Genomic DNA, 20,801 nt, shown 5'->3' with positions numbered 1-20,801 from the left:
ATGCCAAGAGACCAATAAGTATGGGAAAACAAACACCATCTCCCTTTTATCAAAGGTAACCTGAAAAAAAAACAGAGAGGTGAACAATAATTGTTCAAATCACAAAATAAAAAAAAGTGGGGGTGGGAGGTGTTGAATCCAGAACTGGTAATCGATTATGAGGATTTGAAATCTCAGTCTCCTTTTCTGCATTTGGACACTTAAAACATCTGGTAAAAAAATAATTAATCCTGACAGTAGATTAAAGTAGCTGTGGGAGCTGCGTAGTATTAAGTGCAGGATGCAGGTAAGTTGTTCAAAATGTTGTAAAGTGCTGCGTTCAAAAAATGACAAATTTATGTTGAGTGAAACTTCAGAAATATCTTTTCTGTTCATGCACTATTTCTGACTGTCTTATTCTCTCAGGCTTACTTGTTTGAAGTAGTTTGCAAAATCTTTCCTGCATTGAATCTGTTATTTATAGGTGGTCTGAAAGCAGCACATAAGCATCTAATATTCAAGTTGGTTAATTTGGAATGGATTTTTTTTCATTTTATTGCTGTTTGGATAAGTTTTCTAATGCTTTTTATTGTTAGCTTTTTATTGTTTTAGCTTTTTGTTATTACCATTATTTTCTTTTTTTTGACAGTTTTCTTCAAATACTTTCAATCCTTGCTGTGGTGCCTTACTGACAGGCCGTGTTGTCTGGAAACTCATATTTGAATTACTTTCAAAAATGAAATTTACTATTGATAGTAGATAATGACCACATCGTAAAGGCTTGAGCCTTGTTATGAGTGAATGTTGGGTCTTCTCTTTAGTAGGTTTGAAATTAGGCTTCAGCCTAATATCAGTGGACAGATTTTGGCTAAGAAATCGGAGACGGTTAACGCTTTGAGGTTGCAGATGAATGAGAGGGAAAAATGTAAATGAAGTGAAAATGAGAGGCAAGTTTTTTAGAACTTGGGTTAATATGTACTGTGTGGCAACTAGGTTGAAAATAATTCCTCATATAAAAATTCCTTTAATGCTTTTAGATGGAAATCTGCAGCTCCCTTAATGTGAAATAATACTGTTTATCTCTTCAAATTGAACTCTACATCAGAAGGTTTTTTTTTTTTCCTCTGTAACTCCTTTTAATTCAGCATGATTGCCTCCAATTGTAACCTCTTCTTTAGCGTTTTGAGAAGTCAATCAGCCTACACTCAAATGTTTTAAAATGAAGCCCTTGAAGTGAAATTTATAGCTCTAGGAGATAGACTAAAATTTGTCTGCATTTCATGTTTTGATCACAGTCTTTAAAAAGCCCTATAAAGAATTTTGTGTGAGAAGTAAAGTACTAAAAATTCAAACTAGGTATGTCATGCAGTGCCATGCAGCAAGAAGGCAAATCCTAGTATTACAGATGATAATTATCCATGTTTCCGTGTTGTGTCAACATGGAGATGTGAGGAGAAACAGTATTTGGTTATAATGAGTGTCCCAATAAATGTTCCTTTGCAAGTTATGTCTTAGTAGCATGAAGATTAAGAGAAAAACACATCTTAGGGAAAGGATATGTGGGTATTTTAAGCATTCTTTTTATTTCCATTGCTTTGCAGTGTAGTCTCTTTTTGTTCTTTTAAATAAAGGTCTGTTTTTTTGTTCCAGCTTTATGTCTTTTTCCTTTTTTTTTTTTTTTTTTTTTTTGATTGCCACTTTTCAATATGCTGCGCATAACAATATCAAGTCTAATCTGTCTTTCCCTGTGACTTTAAGTATATATATTTTAAGAGACTTATCAAATAATCAGTACCATATCATGTTTTCCCTCAGCAAATATCCAGATTTGTTTGAAATTGTTTTGTTTCTATAACTTTCGAAACTACTATTTCTCAAGAAAATCTCTTTCTCCAGAGGATCAGCAGAGCTGATGATCACTCAGCACCTCTGAAGAACTTAGCATTTTAAGAGTGAATCAGAGATGTGCACTGAATAGTAGTAAGGAGCTTAAACTAGGGACAACTGTGGGTGGGAGGTTTTTTTTCATCAATGATTTCTTACTCATTAAATTGACAGTAGGTGAATGTAAACTTTGCATTGTAGGGGTTTGGGTTGATAATAAAAAGCTGCAAAATATATTTGCTCATGCAAAATTACAGGTCTCCTGTGACCCAAGTCCATTCTTATATACATATACAAGAATATAATATTATATGTATGTGTATATATATGCATATATATATACAGACACACATATAATTTTTTTATTCCACCATCAGAGATACAGATAACAGAGCTTCTTAGGGTAAAGATAGCCATGGAGAAACATATATAATGTTTTTATTGTATTTCTGTTCATAGAGGGTGAAATATACTAGTGTAACAGGAGTCTGTTACAGTAAAAGTCTGTTACAGTCTGTTATAGTAATGACTCTGGAAGACCTGGAAGAGATCTGTCCTTTAGATAACTTAGTCTGGGTTGAGTGTTTCAGGATCCTCGTTTTAGGAATGCAAACTGAGAAACAGTGTCTTGAGAGCTTGCTACTCATCTCAAAGTTGTCCTTAAACTAGGTAAAAATAAAGCAAGACAAACTTACTGGCAAGATTCAGCTACCTGTAACAGAGCCTTAAATCGGCTGTTACTGAGATTAACTTTGATTAACTTTGTCTCAGCCTAGTCTATACAGCAACCTCAGTGCTTTCAGATGCAATAACTGAATGGAGAATTGCATTTGGAAGCTCATCCTTTCTTCTATTTGCCTAATATTTCTTCAAAAGTGTGTGTATGTGTGTGCAGTGGCAGGGTGATTCAAAACAAGTTATGTTTTAGTGAACTATGATTAACCCCAGATTGACTTGATAAAGTTGTTCATAACTAAATATAATAATGAGGTGGTGATTCTTAACTAAAACTAGGAAATAACCTATATTAACCACTGGTATATTTTTTTAACTGGACCTCTTCAACAGGCATTCGAGAAGAAAGGGGAAAAGGCACCTTAGAAACTCTTGTTTTTGTTCAGTGTTAACTGTGGTATGGATTTTTTGCTTGCCTTTTGGCTTCTAAAATGGTAGTCTCAGATTAACATAATCCTAAAAAAAAAAGTCATCTCTAAAGGATCAGCTGAATTTTGGATTAGCTTTTACTCCAACAATAGCATTCTCAGATTAACCAATATGGCATCGTAAAAGTAAGCAAGGAAAAGACAATATAGAACATTTTTTGAACCTTAGTCTTCCTATGTGAACACTATATTTTTAAGTTTGCACAAAATCTGTGATTTGAAAAGCAAATTTTCTGTAATACTTGTTATTACAGACTTGTTATTTTCTGCTTAAAATACAGTGTCAGTTCAAACTTAGTGGCTTAGGGAGAGTGTTTGAAGGACATACTTGCAATGTAAAGCAAGGACAGTGGGATTATTTCATATCCTGAGGCAAAACATAACTGTTTTGTCTAAAGCAAAGGTACAGGATGTAACCAGAATATTGTAAAGAATTCTGAAGTAATACAGTAAAGCTTCACTTTCTTATTTGAAACCAAATAGATAGTGTAATGGAATTACAGACATTATTAAACATCTATGGCATCCTGTGGGGGAAATGAAGAAGAGGACAGATAAAGTTGTTGCTCTCCAGAGTCTCATGATCCTGCAAGCCCAAAATACAGGAAATAAACTGTTGGTTAAATTAGTTACACGACCTAAAATATAGGAACTGAGAATGCTTCAGAGCTAGAGAAGTATTAATGCTGCATCAGCACTAAAAAGAAGTTTAAAGACCTTTACAAGTGTACATTGATTAATTTTGATAATAACCCAAGACAAAAATAAAGTGGCAATGGATTCAAATGTAATGTGAAAGAAGGAAGGCAATTAATGCCTGCCATTTTTTTTCACACAAAACCCATCTCTTTTTTCATGAAGCTTTTTCATCTTCCAAAGGAATTATGTATTTACTCTACAAAGGCAACTGCACAGACTTTTATGGAGCATTTTTTATGGCACTTCATGGAATGCAGAATAAAAACAGCTCTTTGATATGCCAGCTGATCACATGGATTCCAGATTTACACAAGTTAACTGATAGATCTTCAATAGCTATTACCTGCTAATGGAGATCATCATTGAATGGGGATTTTTCAACCAGCATTTTCCAGGCAGCAGCACTCGATTCAGTGCTAATCAGCACTTTCATTACTTATCTGATAGAATATGACTACTCTTAAAACACATGAATGGTATAGCATAAAAAAATGACGCAAGAATCAAAAACTGGAAACTAAAACTTATCTCAGTAAAAGAATAGTGATTTTTGAAAGGAAAATGTTGAAGTAAACCTTACAATTTTAGCATTTTGCTTCAGAGCCTTGAATCTCAAATCATTGCAGAAGGAATACAAATAAATACGGCCATGTCCATGTGTAGTAGGACTGTTATTGCCATTTAAGCATCATTCATACCACCAAGCGGTACAATCTTAATCATGTCATGATCTGTTTTCTGTATTTTTAAAATGCTTTTGCATCTGCTTCACTTTGTGAATAGCACTCTTGACCTCAGGGAAACACTTCATGTCCATGAAATTGTTTGCATATATGTTTGGGACCAGTGTTTTATCCATGGAAGCTGGAACCCCAAATCATCTTAACTAAATTCAACTTTGTTTTCAATGTTTTAATGTTAAATAAAAATCATAATGTTTTCCCGTTAGTTACTAAAAGCAGAGATAGATACACACATCTTGGTTACAATAAATCAGCATATTGATGTTTCCAAGGCTGTGCTAACTCACAGTGGGAGAGCATCATGCAAAAAGAATGTCATTGGAATGACCCAGTTTATTTGGGGGCTTGGGAGTGTAGGTTAGAACTCTTTAGTCATCCTCCTATGTAGAGTATGTCCCAGAGTGAACCATTGCTGGTCAGATTTTGTGCTTCTGGGAATAATACCTTTTCATATTATTAAGTAAGAGGATTCTTTACTGAGAGTTGCCTTTGCATTGATTTGTTTTGGTAAAACAATGAAAAGGTTTATGTAGTAAATAATTCACTGAGAATATTGGAACTGTTCACTGTAGAACAGTATCACTGCTACTGTATTCATGTTAAATTGAGCTAACTAATACTCTGGATTATTTTTTTTTAAATATATGTATTTCCTTAAATTTGTGGTGTGAACCAGTAACACAGCGAGCAGACAAGCCTGGGCTTTGTAGCAGTCGCTGTTGCTGATGGTTCCTTTCAAATTACGTTGTGTGATACAAGTCTGGATCGCAGCAGAGTGAACACAGTCTGCTGCAGAGAGGAGAGAGAATGGGATTGATTTTCCCTGGGGATCTGGTACTTTGGACTTTATGATAGAGCTCAGCAGGATTTGCGCTCCCCCTGGGAAGTGCTTTTCCGAGGAGTTCCAGCAAAGCCTTCCAGTAGAAATGTGATAGCCCTATCTAGTCCAGAAGGAAGAGTAATATGAGGATGCTGATAGTTTGGGGGAAGGTAATGAGAATGGTTATAGAGGACTCTAGTGTTGGTGGGGGGAATGGGGAAGAGAGGCTAGAATCCCACTGGTGTGAATTATTTAAAAATACCCATTTGACAGGTGTTAAATTGAGCAGCATTAGATCCAGGAAAGTACTACTATTAAACACTCTATGTAATCAAAAAACAGTTTGAGTGCATCCTCTAATTATAAATAAAAACATGCCCTACTGAAAAAAAAAAAATTAAAAAGTAGATTGCAAAATCTAAGCTATAAAGGGAAAAAACACACATACTCCCACCATCACCACCATGTGCTCTGTATACTCAGAGCTGCATTGGAGACGGTTTTCCTCTCTTATAGTAAATTTCTTGCTGGGTGTTTGCTGTAACGCACTGTGATCGTAAGCTGTTTTCTGAATTTTATCATAAAGACAAGTAGTATATTGAACATTCAGGCCTGTCACCATGGGAAATAAGTCGTTGAAGACACTTCACCTTAGCTGCTAAGAGAACTTGGTTTTCATCTGTGTTGATAGCAGAAGGTGGGAAAGTTTTAATGCAAGACTTGGTAGCTTTTCTGTTTGGCGTGCCCAGGAGTCTGGGGTAAAATGATACTTTGGAGAAACACAGCAAACAGCTCTTTTCTGAAATTCTTTAATTGCTTTAGGTAAATCTTGTAATTCTCTGTTTCTCAGATACTGAAATGTTCATAATTGTTGACAGCATTCTAAGTGCTGTCTTGACACTTGCATAATTTATGCAATATAATTTTAGCCTGTAATATTTTATTGCACTGAAATTCTCTTATCAAATGAGAGCATATTGCTTGATTTTTTACCTCCCTGGTGAAAACCATGAAAATTCCCAGCAGTTCTAGGAGTTAGCGGCAAGTATATCTGAGTTAGGGTGGCGTGTGGCTTCAGTTTAGGTATACAAAAGATTAATGTATCATGTAGGAAGTATCAGAATTCAGAGAGACTCAGTAGAAAAAAAAATGAACAGAAAGTATGAAAATTATATGTACACTATATTTTTTCAATGCTTTACTTTTGTGTTTATTACAAATTTGAAGAAAACTTTGCCTCTCAAGTGTGGTTCAATCCTATGTGGTTCCTTAATTATAAAGACCTTGTGCTGTCAGTTGATTTTTTTTTTTTAAATAAGATAATATTTTAAAATAAACAAATGTTCCTTAAGAGAAAAGAAAGCCTTGAACAACCAATGCAAACTCATGCTTGTCTGATGTTTCGTGATTATAAATTAAATCAAAAGCATACTAATTTTTAAAGTAGTATACCAAACATATATCTTCCCTCTTCATTATTTTATAATCTCTGATATTATAATTTTCCAATTTTGTAAGGAAAACACCATTAAAAGACCAAAATTATTTGAAATTTTTTTGCAGTATTAAACTGAAGTTTTGTCTAGTAGCATTTCATGTTGCTTAGTTAAGCTTAATGTTCTGTGGTTCAATGAAAATCTGATAAAAGTATCAGAACTAGGTCTTTATTAATCACAGTTTGATCTGACCTTTTCTAAGCACTGCAGTTTTCGCAGTTTTCAATTTACTTTGCCCCGCTGTGTGAGAAAGGTCTTTTCCTTGATGCTGGGTACCTATATACATTTCCAAAGAATGATTCTTTCAAAGCTGAATTCAGTTATCTGAGTGGCAGGCAAAGCTTGCAAAAATATAATGTTTTTCCCATACAACCTAAAAAGAAGAGTTTCCTTGGAATTTCAAGATTCAGTGCTTTTGGATAAGAAAATACAGAGTCCCTTGGGGGATTGTGCACATACACAAATGTCAAACAGGCACACATCTCATTTTACTGTGAAAATAACAAAGAATAAAGTCCATGGAATTTTCTGAGAATGAAATGCATCTTTTCTGTGACTGATTGGGTAGTGCTACAGAAGTTTCACTAGGAGGGTTCATGTTACCCTTAAATTAATAGTATTCAGATTTTAGAATATTTGTGGTGGCACTTCATGCATATTTAAATTATTTATTCAGTGGAATTAGAGAATTATGAAGACACCAAGCATCCAGCATTTTATTCCCTTTTTTTATTAAACTTTTTATTCTAAACATAAACTTAATTAAAAGCAGCAGTCTCTAATCACTCTACCACAGAAATTGGTTTGTGTGGTTTTAATTGTATTTATCTTATTCTGAACGCTTGCACACTAGGTCTTTTTTCAGTGTTCAGACTTTTGTTATATGACTGTTGACTGAAGTGTGCTGCAAAGTAGAGTAAGTATTATCAGATGGAGTTTGGTTGTAGTTCAGTATCCTGCACAGCACCAGCAAATCAAAGTTGACTGTGAAAACAGATTTTAAATGCTCTCTGAACTCTGCAGTTACTTATAAAATAGGTGCAAACAGCATGCACAAGCATAGAAAAGACAGCTTTTTAAACTATTACTCTAAGGTAGGCCATTATACCTTGCCCACCCCTTTAAAAATTATTTTTGTTATGGCTCTGAAATGGCATAATCATATGAGTCCATTGTGTAAACAAGCAAATATATTGCAGTAGTGGCATGTAACATTTAGGCTACTTAAATCACAACTATTCTCTGCATCTAGTTCATTAGTTACACTTGGCACATTTAATTTTTCTTTTCTTTTCCACTGAAGTGGAGGAGGAGTGAGCAGGTATCATTTGCAGTGGTTGTGCGTGCCTGAAATGTGACAGTTTGACAAGATTTAGGATTGGGAAATGCGACACCCTTGATTTGTGGCTGGTCACTTGGCTCTGTGACATTGGACGAGACTGAAATATGGGGTGCATTGCTTGTCTCTGCGGTGTGGAAAGTGCTTTGAGGTCTGGAGAGGAGGGTGCCCTACAAGGTCCCCATAATAATTTTATAAGCTAATGATTTGCATTAACAGTAACAGGTCCTGATAGCTGATCAATTTGCCAGAAATCCTCAGTGAATCTCATAATATCTGTTGGATAAGAACTATGCCGTGCTGGACTAGGGCTTGGAACCGCATCCCTTACTTTGCCTTCCCACACAAATGCACTTCACCTGAAATGAGCACTGCAAGAATCATTTGGTTCCAATTTGATTTCTGGACCCAGTTTCATTCTTAAATTAAGTTTATAGAAAGTAGCAGGGCAACCATTATTTTCAAGTAGCTATTTGTTGGGGAGGAGGTTCCCCTTTACTAAATATACATCTGTGGGTTTTCATACAAATTCAGTTTTGAGAAGAATATCTGGGAGATACAGGACCACTTCTGTTGTCTAATCTGGTCTTCCTGGGCCTTCTACTACATTTTTTTCCACAACCTGTGTTTGATTTAATAATAGATTCTGCAATTCTTTGTTTAGCTAATTTCACTTTGTCTGGATGGTCTTATGTTTCTGTTCCTCAAGTGTGTTTGTCTTGCACCAGTTTCTTTTTACCAGTTATAGATGGCTATTCCACTCAAGAAGTAGAGCTCATTATGATTACTCATGAAGAAAATGCTTCAGAAGCTGGTATAAGTGATAATCTATAAGGGTAGTAGGTCATTCTTTATTTGTCCTGCTAAAAATGCTTAGACATGTTAATCTTCACAAGTAACTAAGATTTTGAATCATTTAGTTGAACCATTCAGTTGCATAAATGCAGAAGTTGAATTCCTATTGAGATGTGGTATCCTGCATGCCTGCAGATGCCGTGTTAGTAGGATCCGAGGTCCTCATATGTCTTGCTTCAAGCCTGTGTGAATGCCCCAGGACATTGCATGTGGCACTGCATGTGGCAGCCTGAGGTGTTCCCACATCTAGCTACTGCCATTAATTCTCCTCTTCTTCCCATTGCTGCTGTCATTCCACATGCTAAGAGCATCTCATTTTTCCTCTTATTCCAGGGAATGTTTCCTGGATTTCTTTTCTTGTACTCTTAAAAAAAGAAGGCAGAGTGGAGAAAGAATCTTCCTTTGCTAATCCTTGAACTTACCTTCTTGGCACATCCACTTCCCTGCAACCTTTGCATTTCCCTTGACCATTTTTTGTTCCATTTTCAAATCCCTGTTTTACTTTGTGCTGGTCTCACTTTTTTCAATGAACAAGAAGACTTTCCCCTCCCATCTCCATCTCCTTGGTGCTCACAAATCATAGCAGCTCTTACTTGCTTTGATTTGTTATTATTTGTGGAGCGTATGGCATGCTCTATGATGGGGCTGTTATTCCAAACTTTCTTGCATTGATCAAGTTAATAGCTTGTCCTAGTTTAGCAACATTTCATTGGAGGGAAAGCTTTATTAATTGTAGGACATTATTATTCTTTATCTTAATATAGTCCATTAATTTGGGGAGACATTTCATTGTTTAATGAATGCAAAACACCCTGCATGAAATTTATAGTCACTGCAAAATGCTTGAGGAATGCTGATGTTTTCACTCCGCTTAATGATGAAAATGAATTAGGAAAGGACAGTGTTTTGCTTGTGAAAATATTTCCTATATGAGCATATTTATTGTTGAAGTATACATACAGTGTTAATCATCGTCAGGCACTCATGTGTCAGGACATAAGGAAGTTAAACAGACAGTTAAACTCTTCAAATACGAGGAGTATCGATTTGAACATCGCTGCCATAAAAATAGAAATATTTTACCACAGAATATGGTGATCTAAAACACATAAACATATTCATATGCTATTGTATTCTTAATCGAAAATTTAAACATTTTATATGTTGCATTTCATACAAAAAAACTATTTCAATGTTGTTGCACTGAGGGAAAGAAAGTAAAAGATTATTTATGAATAATTCAAATGAGGTGTAGTAGATTATTTTCTGATGAACAGAGTGCTGACTAACAGGCAGACTTCAATTTCTAACAAAAGGACACGTCTCTACTGGGTTTCTAGTATGCTAAAAGAAGTGGGAATTGGTATATATTCAAAAATGATCAAGTCTGTCATCATTTAGAAAAAGTGCTAAAAGAGAGCAGTATTCAAATGCTCTGTTAATCAGCTGCATCTCTGCAGTAGAAGAAATGACATCTTTATTTCTTCTAATAGTTATGAGAAGAGCTTCCTACATGGAAGCTCATTAACTTTTTTGGTTCTGTAACCTAGGTAGTTTATTGTAAAACTAACCTGAGTAGTAGGGTGACAAAATGGTCCATTTTTTTATGTTCTTAACACTAGGCCAACAAATTTCAGGGTAGAGGGGAGATGGCAGGGAACTCGATCTCTACAGGCACACCGGTTGACTTATCACATACTAGACTAAAAGTTTGAAACATTCTTCTCTGTGTGAAATGTTTCTCATTGTGTGAAAGCTTGTTTTCTGCTTTGCAGTGACATTTTGTTTCTTATCAAACATGTGAATCCCATTATTGGCAGTATGCAATCTCCTAAGTTTCTAATTGCTCTCCCAGAGTCCACATTAAAATTACTCCAGAAGCTGTTGAATTAAATTGAAGCTTTCCCTTTAGCTGCTGTATGTCTTTGTGCTATATTTGAGTTTTATCTGAAATTAAATACTGACGGGATGTATGTGATGTTATAATTGAAATGTCTGAAAACATCATATATTCAAGATAGCTGTGAAAAAAGGGAATTAATAATATTTCTGTTTAAGGCAGTATCCTCTCTGTGATGTATTGGTCATAAATTGAACAGATATCTCTACATGTAAAAAAATAAATAAATAAAAAAAATCTGATGTGGGATAAAAGATAAAATGTCCAGAAATTTGAGGGAAAAAATATTTCTTCCAAAAATATTTCTTCCAAGAGTATCATTTCAGAAATTGCTTGCCCCATATGACAAATGTGTGTATCATAAAATCTAGCAATTTTATGAAAATCCAGGAAAAAAAAATGAAAGTGTGATTTGTAAAGTAACTGGAATGCATTAGCAAATGAATAAATGTTGAAAACATGACCTTACCTTCCAGCAGTTCATCCTAAATTAATGGGGACACAGTGGAGAGGATCCAGTGAAAGTAAAGTTTTATTTGGAAGTACTGGACAAATATTTGTCTAATGTAAATGCAATGGTAAAATCTGCAAGGACAGCAAACTTTCCAAGCTATGTGTTAGAAAAGTCACTCCAGTGGCAACCTAATGTAGTACTACTACATCAATGTAGTCTCTGGTACTTGAAACTTTTTAAGAGTTCAAAAGCAACTTGAGTCTCCTATAGTAAGTGTGGAAAACTTCTGTGCCTACTGTTTAAGTGTTTAATATCCTAATGCATTTGAAAGCTACGTGGCTGTGTGTCACTCCTACTTCGTCTGGGAGTTATTTTTCCAGTTTTCATCTTAGCATTTATTGCTGTTGTGGTGCTAAGATTTGAGCATTAACTACTTATGTGAAGGAAACGTAAATGTCACTGTGTAGAATTGTTTCAAGCCATTACCTAGGAAATCTGTATTTATGTATCTTTAGTTTTTTCATTCCATTTTTTCTCTTAACCTCTAGTCTGCAATTGCAGTAAATTTTTTACATTGTCAGCTTTTTATGAAATGTGATATTTTGTGTATGGTGATCTGATTCAACCTTTAGCTATTGGAGAGCACACTCTCAACTGGGTAAAGTATTGATTCCTTTGTCAATGTTACAGATGTTATAACATACTCTGAAAAGACAGCGTGGTGACTTCTCATCTTCTGCCCAGTGCGGGTAATTTCACATGCTTTCCAAAGGCAGCTCCCCTTCCCTTACCCTTTGTACCATTTTAATTAAATATGGCATTCGTTGTCCTTTGAAAGACTCGGACATGTTGCAGCACACTCTTTATTCTCTGCTCTGTCCTAACGCAAAGACTGTAAGAGCCACCAGTGGAGGATGAAGGATTTGTACTTCCTTCTGAGTGAGAATGAATCAGCTAACGCCGGTGAGCACCACTGTGTCTACTGGCCATTTTTTAAACTATTTCAGCTCTCATAGGGTTGGTAATGTGAGGTTTGGTAGTGCCTGCTTACAAGTAAGTACTGTTTTGCTTTGTGTTTCTTTTTCAGAGCCAGAGCTTCAACTGTATGGAAAAGACAAAATGTCCAGCATCTAATGTGAGTTCTGTGCAGATACAGGGGGATTCGGATTATTTCATCAACCATCTTGGAGTACCAGCCATGCAGTTTTCTTATGAGGACGTCAAAACATCAGAGGTAGTTACAAGTAAAAACTAACAAACTCAAGATAGCAGAAATGGAATTAGGTTTTCTCGGGTTATATCCTTCTATACTATCTGTGGTACTATGGGAAGCCACATTAGTACACTTTTTTCAGATCTTCAGAGGATTTCTACAACTTGATTTAACTGGATTTTGTAGGGACACTTAAACAAACTTAGATATTTAAAACAAAAAAATGCAGGACAGTATTTTTAAAATGTTATATTATTTGGGAGTGTTATATGACCGATATTAGCTAAGCAAACTTTTCAGGCCTCTTCCCACATAGGAGAAATTATTTTTGATTTCTTTTTTCCCCTCCTGTTTGGTAAGACGAGGCAAGACAACCTTCACAATAAATTTTCTATCTATCTTCATACTGTGAGCTAAACCTGACTCTTGACTGTGTGTGCAAGGTCTGCTTTCTTGGTGGGAATATTCAAAACACTGTGTTGTTTTTTCAGGCCATTGCCATCTGTTATGCACAAGGTAAGTGGAAGGAGATCAGATTGGAATTAAACAAGGATAAGCTGTTAGGAAACTTTGTCCTTCTTCGTCCTTTATTACTGTAGGTTGTACTTGTACCTGAACAGCTCTAACTTAATCTCCACTGTTTCACTGAGGATCAGGAAGTCTGGCATTACTTCTTACAAGAGCCACAGTCTTGGGCAAGTCGAGAGAAAATTCTCTGTTAAAAAAAAAAAAATTGCAAATTTATTCCCTAGAAATAAATTTGCCATAGGTCTAGCCACCAGTTCTGAAGGTTGTGTACTACATCTTACAGTCTGCTGTACGATGTCCTGGCCTCACGATACCTGTTTTATGTATGAAATAGATCTGTTAGCAAGATGTGTAAATTTATATTGGTAGCAGGATGAGATTTCTATATAAAAGTGACTAAATTTGGATTCTTTGAAATTTATTTTATTTGTTATTTATTGTAGTGCTTATTAACATTTCCTTAAAACAATGGCTTATGTTGCATATAGTCTGCTACGCTATACCAGACAGGCAGGGGACAATTAGAGGATTTTGTTTCTCCTCTCAAGAAATGATTCAGGGTTTTCATCATTAAATATTGTATTACTTTTTATTCAGGGCTTGTGTTACTAAACATTGTAGACGGTTCTGTTCTGTGAGTTAGTGAGTAAAAATAATTTGTTGATGTCTGAGGAGAGTTTTTGTTTTGTTCTGTATTTCTTTGTTTCCAAGCTATATAGTGTTTTAAACTACACCTCATCTCTATGATGACTGTGTTTTCAATGCTATTTCTGGTTCGTAATTCATCGATGTGGATCTGCAAACCCACTGAAGAGAAACTGTCCCATAGAGTAACTGGGAGTTCTTTCCTATCAGTTGCTTTTAAGTTTTGCTTTTGGCTAGCTTTCTTGCAAAACTAAATTTGGATTTGGAAAGACAAATTTCAGAAACTGAATGTTTTGAAGACCTTCCTTTTACACGGTTGCTTTCCTTTAATGTCCCTTTCATTTGTTTGTCCTACTTAGGAAGGTCTTTTATTTTGGAATATACACGAGTTGTTTGTTTTATCCATCTGTTAAACAGCATGTGATGTCCCATAAAACTGATGTATTTTCATGTAGGAAATATTCCACACTCAAAAAGAACTTGTTTTTACTGCAAAATAATCCAGGATCTGCACCTTGTAGTCTGTCTACAGAGCAGCAGTTACAGGTCAGCTCTAGAAATGCATTTCTTACACAGTAAGCATAATGCCAGTCCTCAGAGAGAAGGTTGTAAAAACCATTCGTTGGCAGGAACCTGAGGAGTAAATAAGAGGTAATAAAGTTGTAAGAGGAAACATTCAGACTAGAAGAGTAAGTAAAAGTGTCTTGCTTGAAATTACCCAAAGCGCTGAAGCAGAGCCTCGGGGAAGGGACATCTGCATGGCAAACACCTGCAGTCAGCTCCGTGCGCTGGCAAAGCGCGTTCCGAGTGCTCAGCCGTGAATACAAAAATGCACTGAGGAAGATGGAGTTTGTTTATTTGCTAGCAGAAAGCACCCAGCATTTTAATCTGCAGTAACAAGTAAACTTAAAAGACTCTTTCTAATTGAAAAAAAAAAAAAAGCATTAACTCAGTTTCCTTGGATTTTTATGTAGCTGCTGAAGGAAGGCTTCCTTCCTGACTCCTGGTGCATGGGCTTTCCCAGTGAGAGTAAAAGCATTTTTATGTGAGGGTCACATTCTGATTTGCAATGTACTATGACAAAGTAATGTTTGTAGGACAATGCTATTTTCAAACCAATAAATAATCCATAAATATTCTTCATCATGTGGTATTCACATTTGTATAGTGGAGCAGCACTATTACCCCTTTGGTAAAAGACTTCAAACCTAAACATGAAAATGATTCTAAAAGAGCAAGGTATTGAAGGGATAATGACTTTCCTTATTGAAATGAGTGAAAATTTCAACTGTTGGTACAATTTTGTGTTGTTATCTACAGGCTGTTCAAAAAAATATTTGGAAGATAAATGTCATTACAGAGCCAGTACTGCAGTTGTGACTTTATTCAACCAAGTAGATTAACTCTACTTGAGAAAAAGAGTAAAATGAATCTCTCAGGATCTGAAGAGTTTTTGCCCCGTTACTTTTAACTCCAATAGAAGCACTTTCTCTTACTGGAAAAAAAAAATTGCAATTCAAAATGGCAGTTTACACTGCTGCTTGTTATAGAGATAGTGATTTCAGCAGGTACGTATTGAGAAGGGGGCTACATACACTGGGATATATTTCGATAAGGGCTGTTTCCAGCTGCTTAGGGAATCAGTTATTTAAGACTGATGTGCTGAAATACACCTGTTGTTTGTGAAGGGAGAGAGAGGCTTATCCCAGAAGTTAATTCAAACTCTGAGATAAAAATAAATGCAATTTTCTACCTGAAATTTCTAATCCTGCTGTTTAATGACCTCATCAAATGTAGTTAGGAGAAAGATTGCTATGCTGAAAATTTGTGTGTCTGTATTTGAGGCATATGGACATGGGACATGGAATGATCCATACTGTTGTAATTACTGAATCATTCAGAAAGCTTTCTGCTAGTTTACTTGGAATAGATTAATGCTAACTTTGTATCTTAAAATGGACCTGCAGAAAAGATGTGCCACAGTATATGCAGTAGTGCTGCTGGCCTTTCTCAGGAACTTGTTTGACTTAGATACTTCCTTTCGTTTTTATACTGCATTTATCATATAAATAATTGATATAAACATGATCTTGCCATGCTTTGAGATGGAGATTTGATTGGTTCTTGGACTTTATAATTAAGTAACATTAGACTGTTCTGCATTTTGAAGACTATCTAGTCATTTGTAAACATAAGACAGTGCAGGAGTATTTTGAGCTGTTTTCAAGATTGAAGTAGACTGTTACTGCCACATTTTTGTGGTATAGCTGTCTACAGCTTCATGAGGAACACATCTTTTTTAAGTATAGCTAGATAATTTTATATGTTATCTACATAGTATCCAACCTTCTCTGTGATCCATTACATAATGATTCTAGTCTGATAAAACAGAATCTTAAATGCCTTTTCCAGTAATGTGGCAGGTTACATCAATGTTAGCGTTATCATTTTGTAATGAGAAAACAATATAGTGCACAATATTTTTTTAAAAAAGTGCTGTCTATTTTTTATTATTTATTGATGGATACATATTTAGTATGAAATATTTAATGGTAGCTGTCCAAGTTTGGCTATGCAAGGCTTACAGAACATTTATTTTTACACCTAGGCCATAAAAATTGTTTTCCGTATCTTCAGTCCAACTTAAGCACAGGCAAGAAGAAGTATAAAAATTACCTGTCACATTATTCACAAGCTAGACCAAGATAGTGTAATACCATGGACCACTAAGCTAATTTAGAAGAAAAATGAAAAGAGGTTTCTTTATAGAAGGCATTTGTATCTAATATATGTAGAAGAGTTTAGAATTTTGACAGTTTGAGATTGTATCCTCTTTAGAGAGAATGCATAAAGATTTTTATTTCTGTTGAAATATGCATAACTTTTTGAAGGTAACTTTCAAATTTCATTAGAGCTCTTAAAATGATTTTTCCCCCACACTGGTGTAAAAAAAGGCCTTCTCTTCAATGAATGTGGCCTCTATTTTGCCATCCTCTTCCCCTTGCTCCCTCCTTTCCCCCCTCTCTTCTCTCTTTCCATCATTCTTTTGGGAAGTTTACTGAGGCTGCTTGATTTCACTATTTACATGCTTAGGCTTGACATATCCTGCAATTCTATCAGAAGAAATCAAAAGCTCTCCAGTGATTTGTTATCATAAAAGAAGCGGAGGAGCTGTCCTTGATGGGGTCTAGTATACTGAGGAATAACTCCCAGGTTGCACGCGGCTTTCATCTTTCAAGTGTTAGTGCTAGTGTACATGGAGGCTTAGGCAGTATGGGGGGCTCCTCGCTGCATCTGGCTTGTGTCGTAAAAGACTGAATGGGAGACTGGAGCTTATCTGTGTTTCTGCCTGCATGGGGCAACAAGGTTCTTGCCATAAGTTGTATTTTATGTCCTGAGTGATTAAGAGCACTCTCTGCCTTCAGAAGAAGGTAGACCCATGTCCTCTGATTTGGAATGTGTTCAATATTTGCATTTAATGGCAAATACTGTTTAAGAATTGCCAATAAGAGTGGGGACTTTTCAAATTGTCGGAAAGCCAAGATTGCCATCCTCGTTCAGTCTACATTGACTCATGTGAGGAAGGTATTAGACCTCTGATAAAGAGAGTTGCAATCTTGGAAAGGAGAAGAGGGTATGTCTCTCTGGGGTCACGTCAGCACCTGTTAAAGCTGGCTACTCCATTTTCCATTGACTAGTGCTTTAGAATCAACCTTTTATGCTGGGGTGTGCTAACCTTATCTACCAGAGGGATGAGGTCTTGTCTTGAGGTAACTAGTCTAGACTAATTCGGCACCAAAGTTTATCAGTCAGTAACAAACCTTTCTGTGCTTCTTGCTATATTGCCTGAGGAGGGCAGTTCTTTGGATTCTCATATATATTCTTATATATATCACCTTAAATGTAGTTAAATATATTAATATTTGTGCATGCTTATCTAAAGTGGTCAGCAAGGTGTAACAATAGTGTTAGATACATCATGGTGAACAAAGAGGTTGCATTTTTGTCTATGGATAAGAGATAAATTGCCAGTATGTTTATTCAAAAAATAAAAAAAGTCCAAGCCATCTCCAGCAGATTATCCAGGTGATTTTGGAACTAGTCATGAAGATAGATGCAAATGACACATACTCATGTGTCCTGCCTTTTCTGATAGATACTCATGTGTCTTGCCTTTTCTAACCTTGACAGGTTATAGTGTTTTTCTAAGAGTCATTTTTTTTTTCTTATTCATGCTACATTTCTTCTAACCATGATGGTTTCCTTTTTTTTCTGTCTGTCCTTAGGATATACTAGTGCTTTTTAAATCCTTCATGGGTTACTCACTTTAGTAGTCGCCGGTAATACATTAATACATTAGTCTGTCTGAAGTGTGCTCTTACATATTCCCTTGGATGCTAATTTAGTTGAATTTGGTAGTGAGTGCATGCTGACATTGTTAAGGTTAATGGCTCAGTGTTTTACAAGCCAAAACACATTTAAGTTTCAACTGTATGAATTGTTTTATTGAACAATGTGATTATGTAGTTACTTAATCTCCCAGTAGAGAGTCCTCGTTATTTCCCTAATGTTGGTCAAACTGATGATGTCCTCTTTTCACACGGCGTTTATTGCATGAGGGCCACCCTTTGAAAAGAGAATTGTCTCTCAAGTCACATCATCTTGAAGGAATGACTTTTTATCTGGCAAATTCATGTGGTGTGTCTTAGAGAAAGCTGCCTAGAACAGAACTGTGGTATGGAGCTGCAAGTTAACAAATCATGCAATAAACTCTGAAAGGAAAAAGGTCTGGGCTTAGATTTTTTTCATTTTTTTGCCAGTTGGTGGTTGTCTCCAAAGCTAAATAAATTATATTCTTTTTAGGTTTTACCCAAGCTCATATAGCTAATAGCTGTACGCTATTAGTATATGTACTAATGCATGAGCCTTATCATCTAATTATGTGGTACTTTCCTTTTAATGTAGTAGTGAAGGTCACTGATTTATAGAGTATTTCATCATGGATCAGTACAGGAAAAAGTAGTTGTTTTGCTGTTATGAAATAATGGCAGGGTTTGAAAGTTCTCCAGCATGATTTAAGCTAAAGATGTGGAGAATGTCTCGCTACTTGGAGAGCTTGAAGTTCTTCATGATGTTCTGCTGATCAAAAAATGGAGATATGTCCTGGGCAAAGAATACTGTGAATAATTCCTATCATAGAAATCATACTATAACCTCCAAGCTGTGTTTAGTCCCAACAGAGGCATGAGAAGCAGCAATCTGGCAATCCATTGGCAAATGCTGTTATGCCAAAGGCTGCCTGTGGAATACAGTGATAAGAAATAAACATTTCGCAGATACATTTCCTTGCTCCAACAGACAAGAATCTCTTTGGTCTGACAAATCTTACTACTTTGATGTTCCAGATGTTCCACAGTGAATCCAGAAGGGGAAAATCCCTTATATAAATCTGCCAAACAATGCAAAAAAAAAAATGCAGTTTCTTTAACCTTCACAGTGCCTGAGTGCGGATTGTTGCCGTAAAGCCTTTTGTTGCAGAGTCTCACAGAGGTTCTTGATCCTCTTGGAACTGACTAAGGCTGTTGAAAGCTGGTGGAAAAAAAGGCAACCTGGAAGTCAGCAGCATCAATGGGAAATGGGAAAATATGTGAGAAATTTGCTTCGACGTAAATAATTGCTTCTGTTTGATAGTATCCAACTACTACAAACAAATATGGCCTCAGGATAGAAGGCATCTGTCCTCCCTGGAGGAGTGAATGGCACATTGTGTTCAAGATAACACTTCACCATTGCTGTTTCGAGTGGCTAAACTCAACAGAGCCTGAAATCTTCTGCTTGAGTATCAGAAAGAGTATCAGAAATTATTTTATTTCAGCAGTAGTGTGGCTCTCAATTTCGTCTCTTAAAATTTTTAAAAATCTCAAGATCACTGGGCTATCAGACGTTTGGGATTTGAGTCAGTTTTACTTTTTCTGAGGAACCTTCAGGAAATGAGAGTAATGAGCTGTTAGTCATAAGTCCAGATAAAATGCATGAGTTTGTTGCAAGCAAGTTTTGTACGGCTTGATATATTCTACTTCACATGGCTATTTAAAAAACATTTGATAAGGCTTGGTATTTGCCTTGTAGATGTTATTGATGGTCTCTTCATGGGCGAAAAGTTGGTCTGTATGGTTAGTGGCAGAGACAAGCTGACTCTGATCTAAAGGTTATGTAGCTTGAGTGACACAGTAGAGTTGGCATTCTCTGTAAGACTTGCAGCTTGTGCTGGAGCCTTTACTGCATTTATTTTTCAGAGTGGAGATTGCTTGTAGATTTAGGATGGAGACAGGCTGAATTCTGCCTTTTCAGCTGGGTCCTGCATTGCCTTTCTGCTCCACAGCAGTTGGTGGAGCAGTTTCTTTACTGCAGGAGTTCCTTGTGTGCAGCGAGGTCGACCATTACTAGTACTCACATAGCAAACAAGTGCCCAGGTTGGACACCTAGATCAGGAAAGGTCTCCTTTATTTAACCAAGAAAGGAATCCCATTGTTAGGTTACCTAGTGGGACCTGATCTCAGTAAAGTCAGTGGAAAGAATTCTGCAAGGTTTTTTTTTTTTTTTTTTTTTTAATTTTCAACACCAAGATAAGGCTATAGACTTCCTAAAAATATTCTGACTTTTGAAAACTCGGGTTCTTCTAATCACTACATGAAAGGCTGGCTTCAGATTTTGGGGGATGAATGGTTCTTCCTGTTCTACCATTAATTGAATCAAAACTGAGAAGGTGATGTAAAATATTGTGTGAGTTATAAGAATAGCCCATATTTTTCAATGCCTTTGATTTTTCGTCCTTGCAACATTGGGTTTCAAGATGTGCAAGTTCTGTAGGTCTTTAAGATAACTCAAACTATTTGAAGGAAACAATTTTGAGCTATTTTAAATTTAGTTTTCAAAAGCTGAATTAGGAATGTTCTGCAAGTAATATACCCGAACTGTTCCTACTTTTTGATAAGAGAGCAGCGAATTATTCTGCTGTTCGGAAGGAGTGGCAGCTCTGCGAGGGGGTGTTTTGAGTATGAAGCTAGGGCAGAAGGATTCGTC

General features: G+C 36.0%; 1 protein-coding gene across 1 annotated transcript in view; it reads left to right on the top strand.

Moving 5' to 3' along the window:
* NAALADL2 (N-acetylated alpha-linked acidic dipeptidase like 2) overlaps nucleotides 1-20,801 on the top strand; it is a 212,826-nt gene that overhangs the window by 129,319 nt on the left and 62,706 nt on the right. Inside the window, exon 10 of the mRNA XM_088523818.1 lies at nucleotides 12,420-12,566. Within this exon, the coding sequence (XP_088379944.1) occupies nucleotides 12,420-12,566 (147 nt within the window). The remainder of the gene's footprint in view (nucleotides 1-12,419; nucleotides 12,567-20,801) is intronic.

The sequence above is a fragment of the Tinamus guttatus genome, unplaced genomic scaffold, assembly GCF_059628265.1.
Source record: "Tinamus guttatus ecotype Peru unplaced genomic scaffold, ASM5962826v1 Tinamus_guttatus_pri_ptg000198l, whole genome shotgun sequence".
Classification (NCBI taxonomy): domain Eukaryota; kingdom Metazoa; phylum Chordata; class Aves; order Tinamiformes; family Tinamidae; genus Tinamus; species Tinamus guttatus.
Note: the sequence above shows the minus strand (reverse complement) of the source record. Positions and strands in the feature narration are given on the sequence as shown.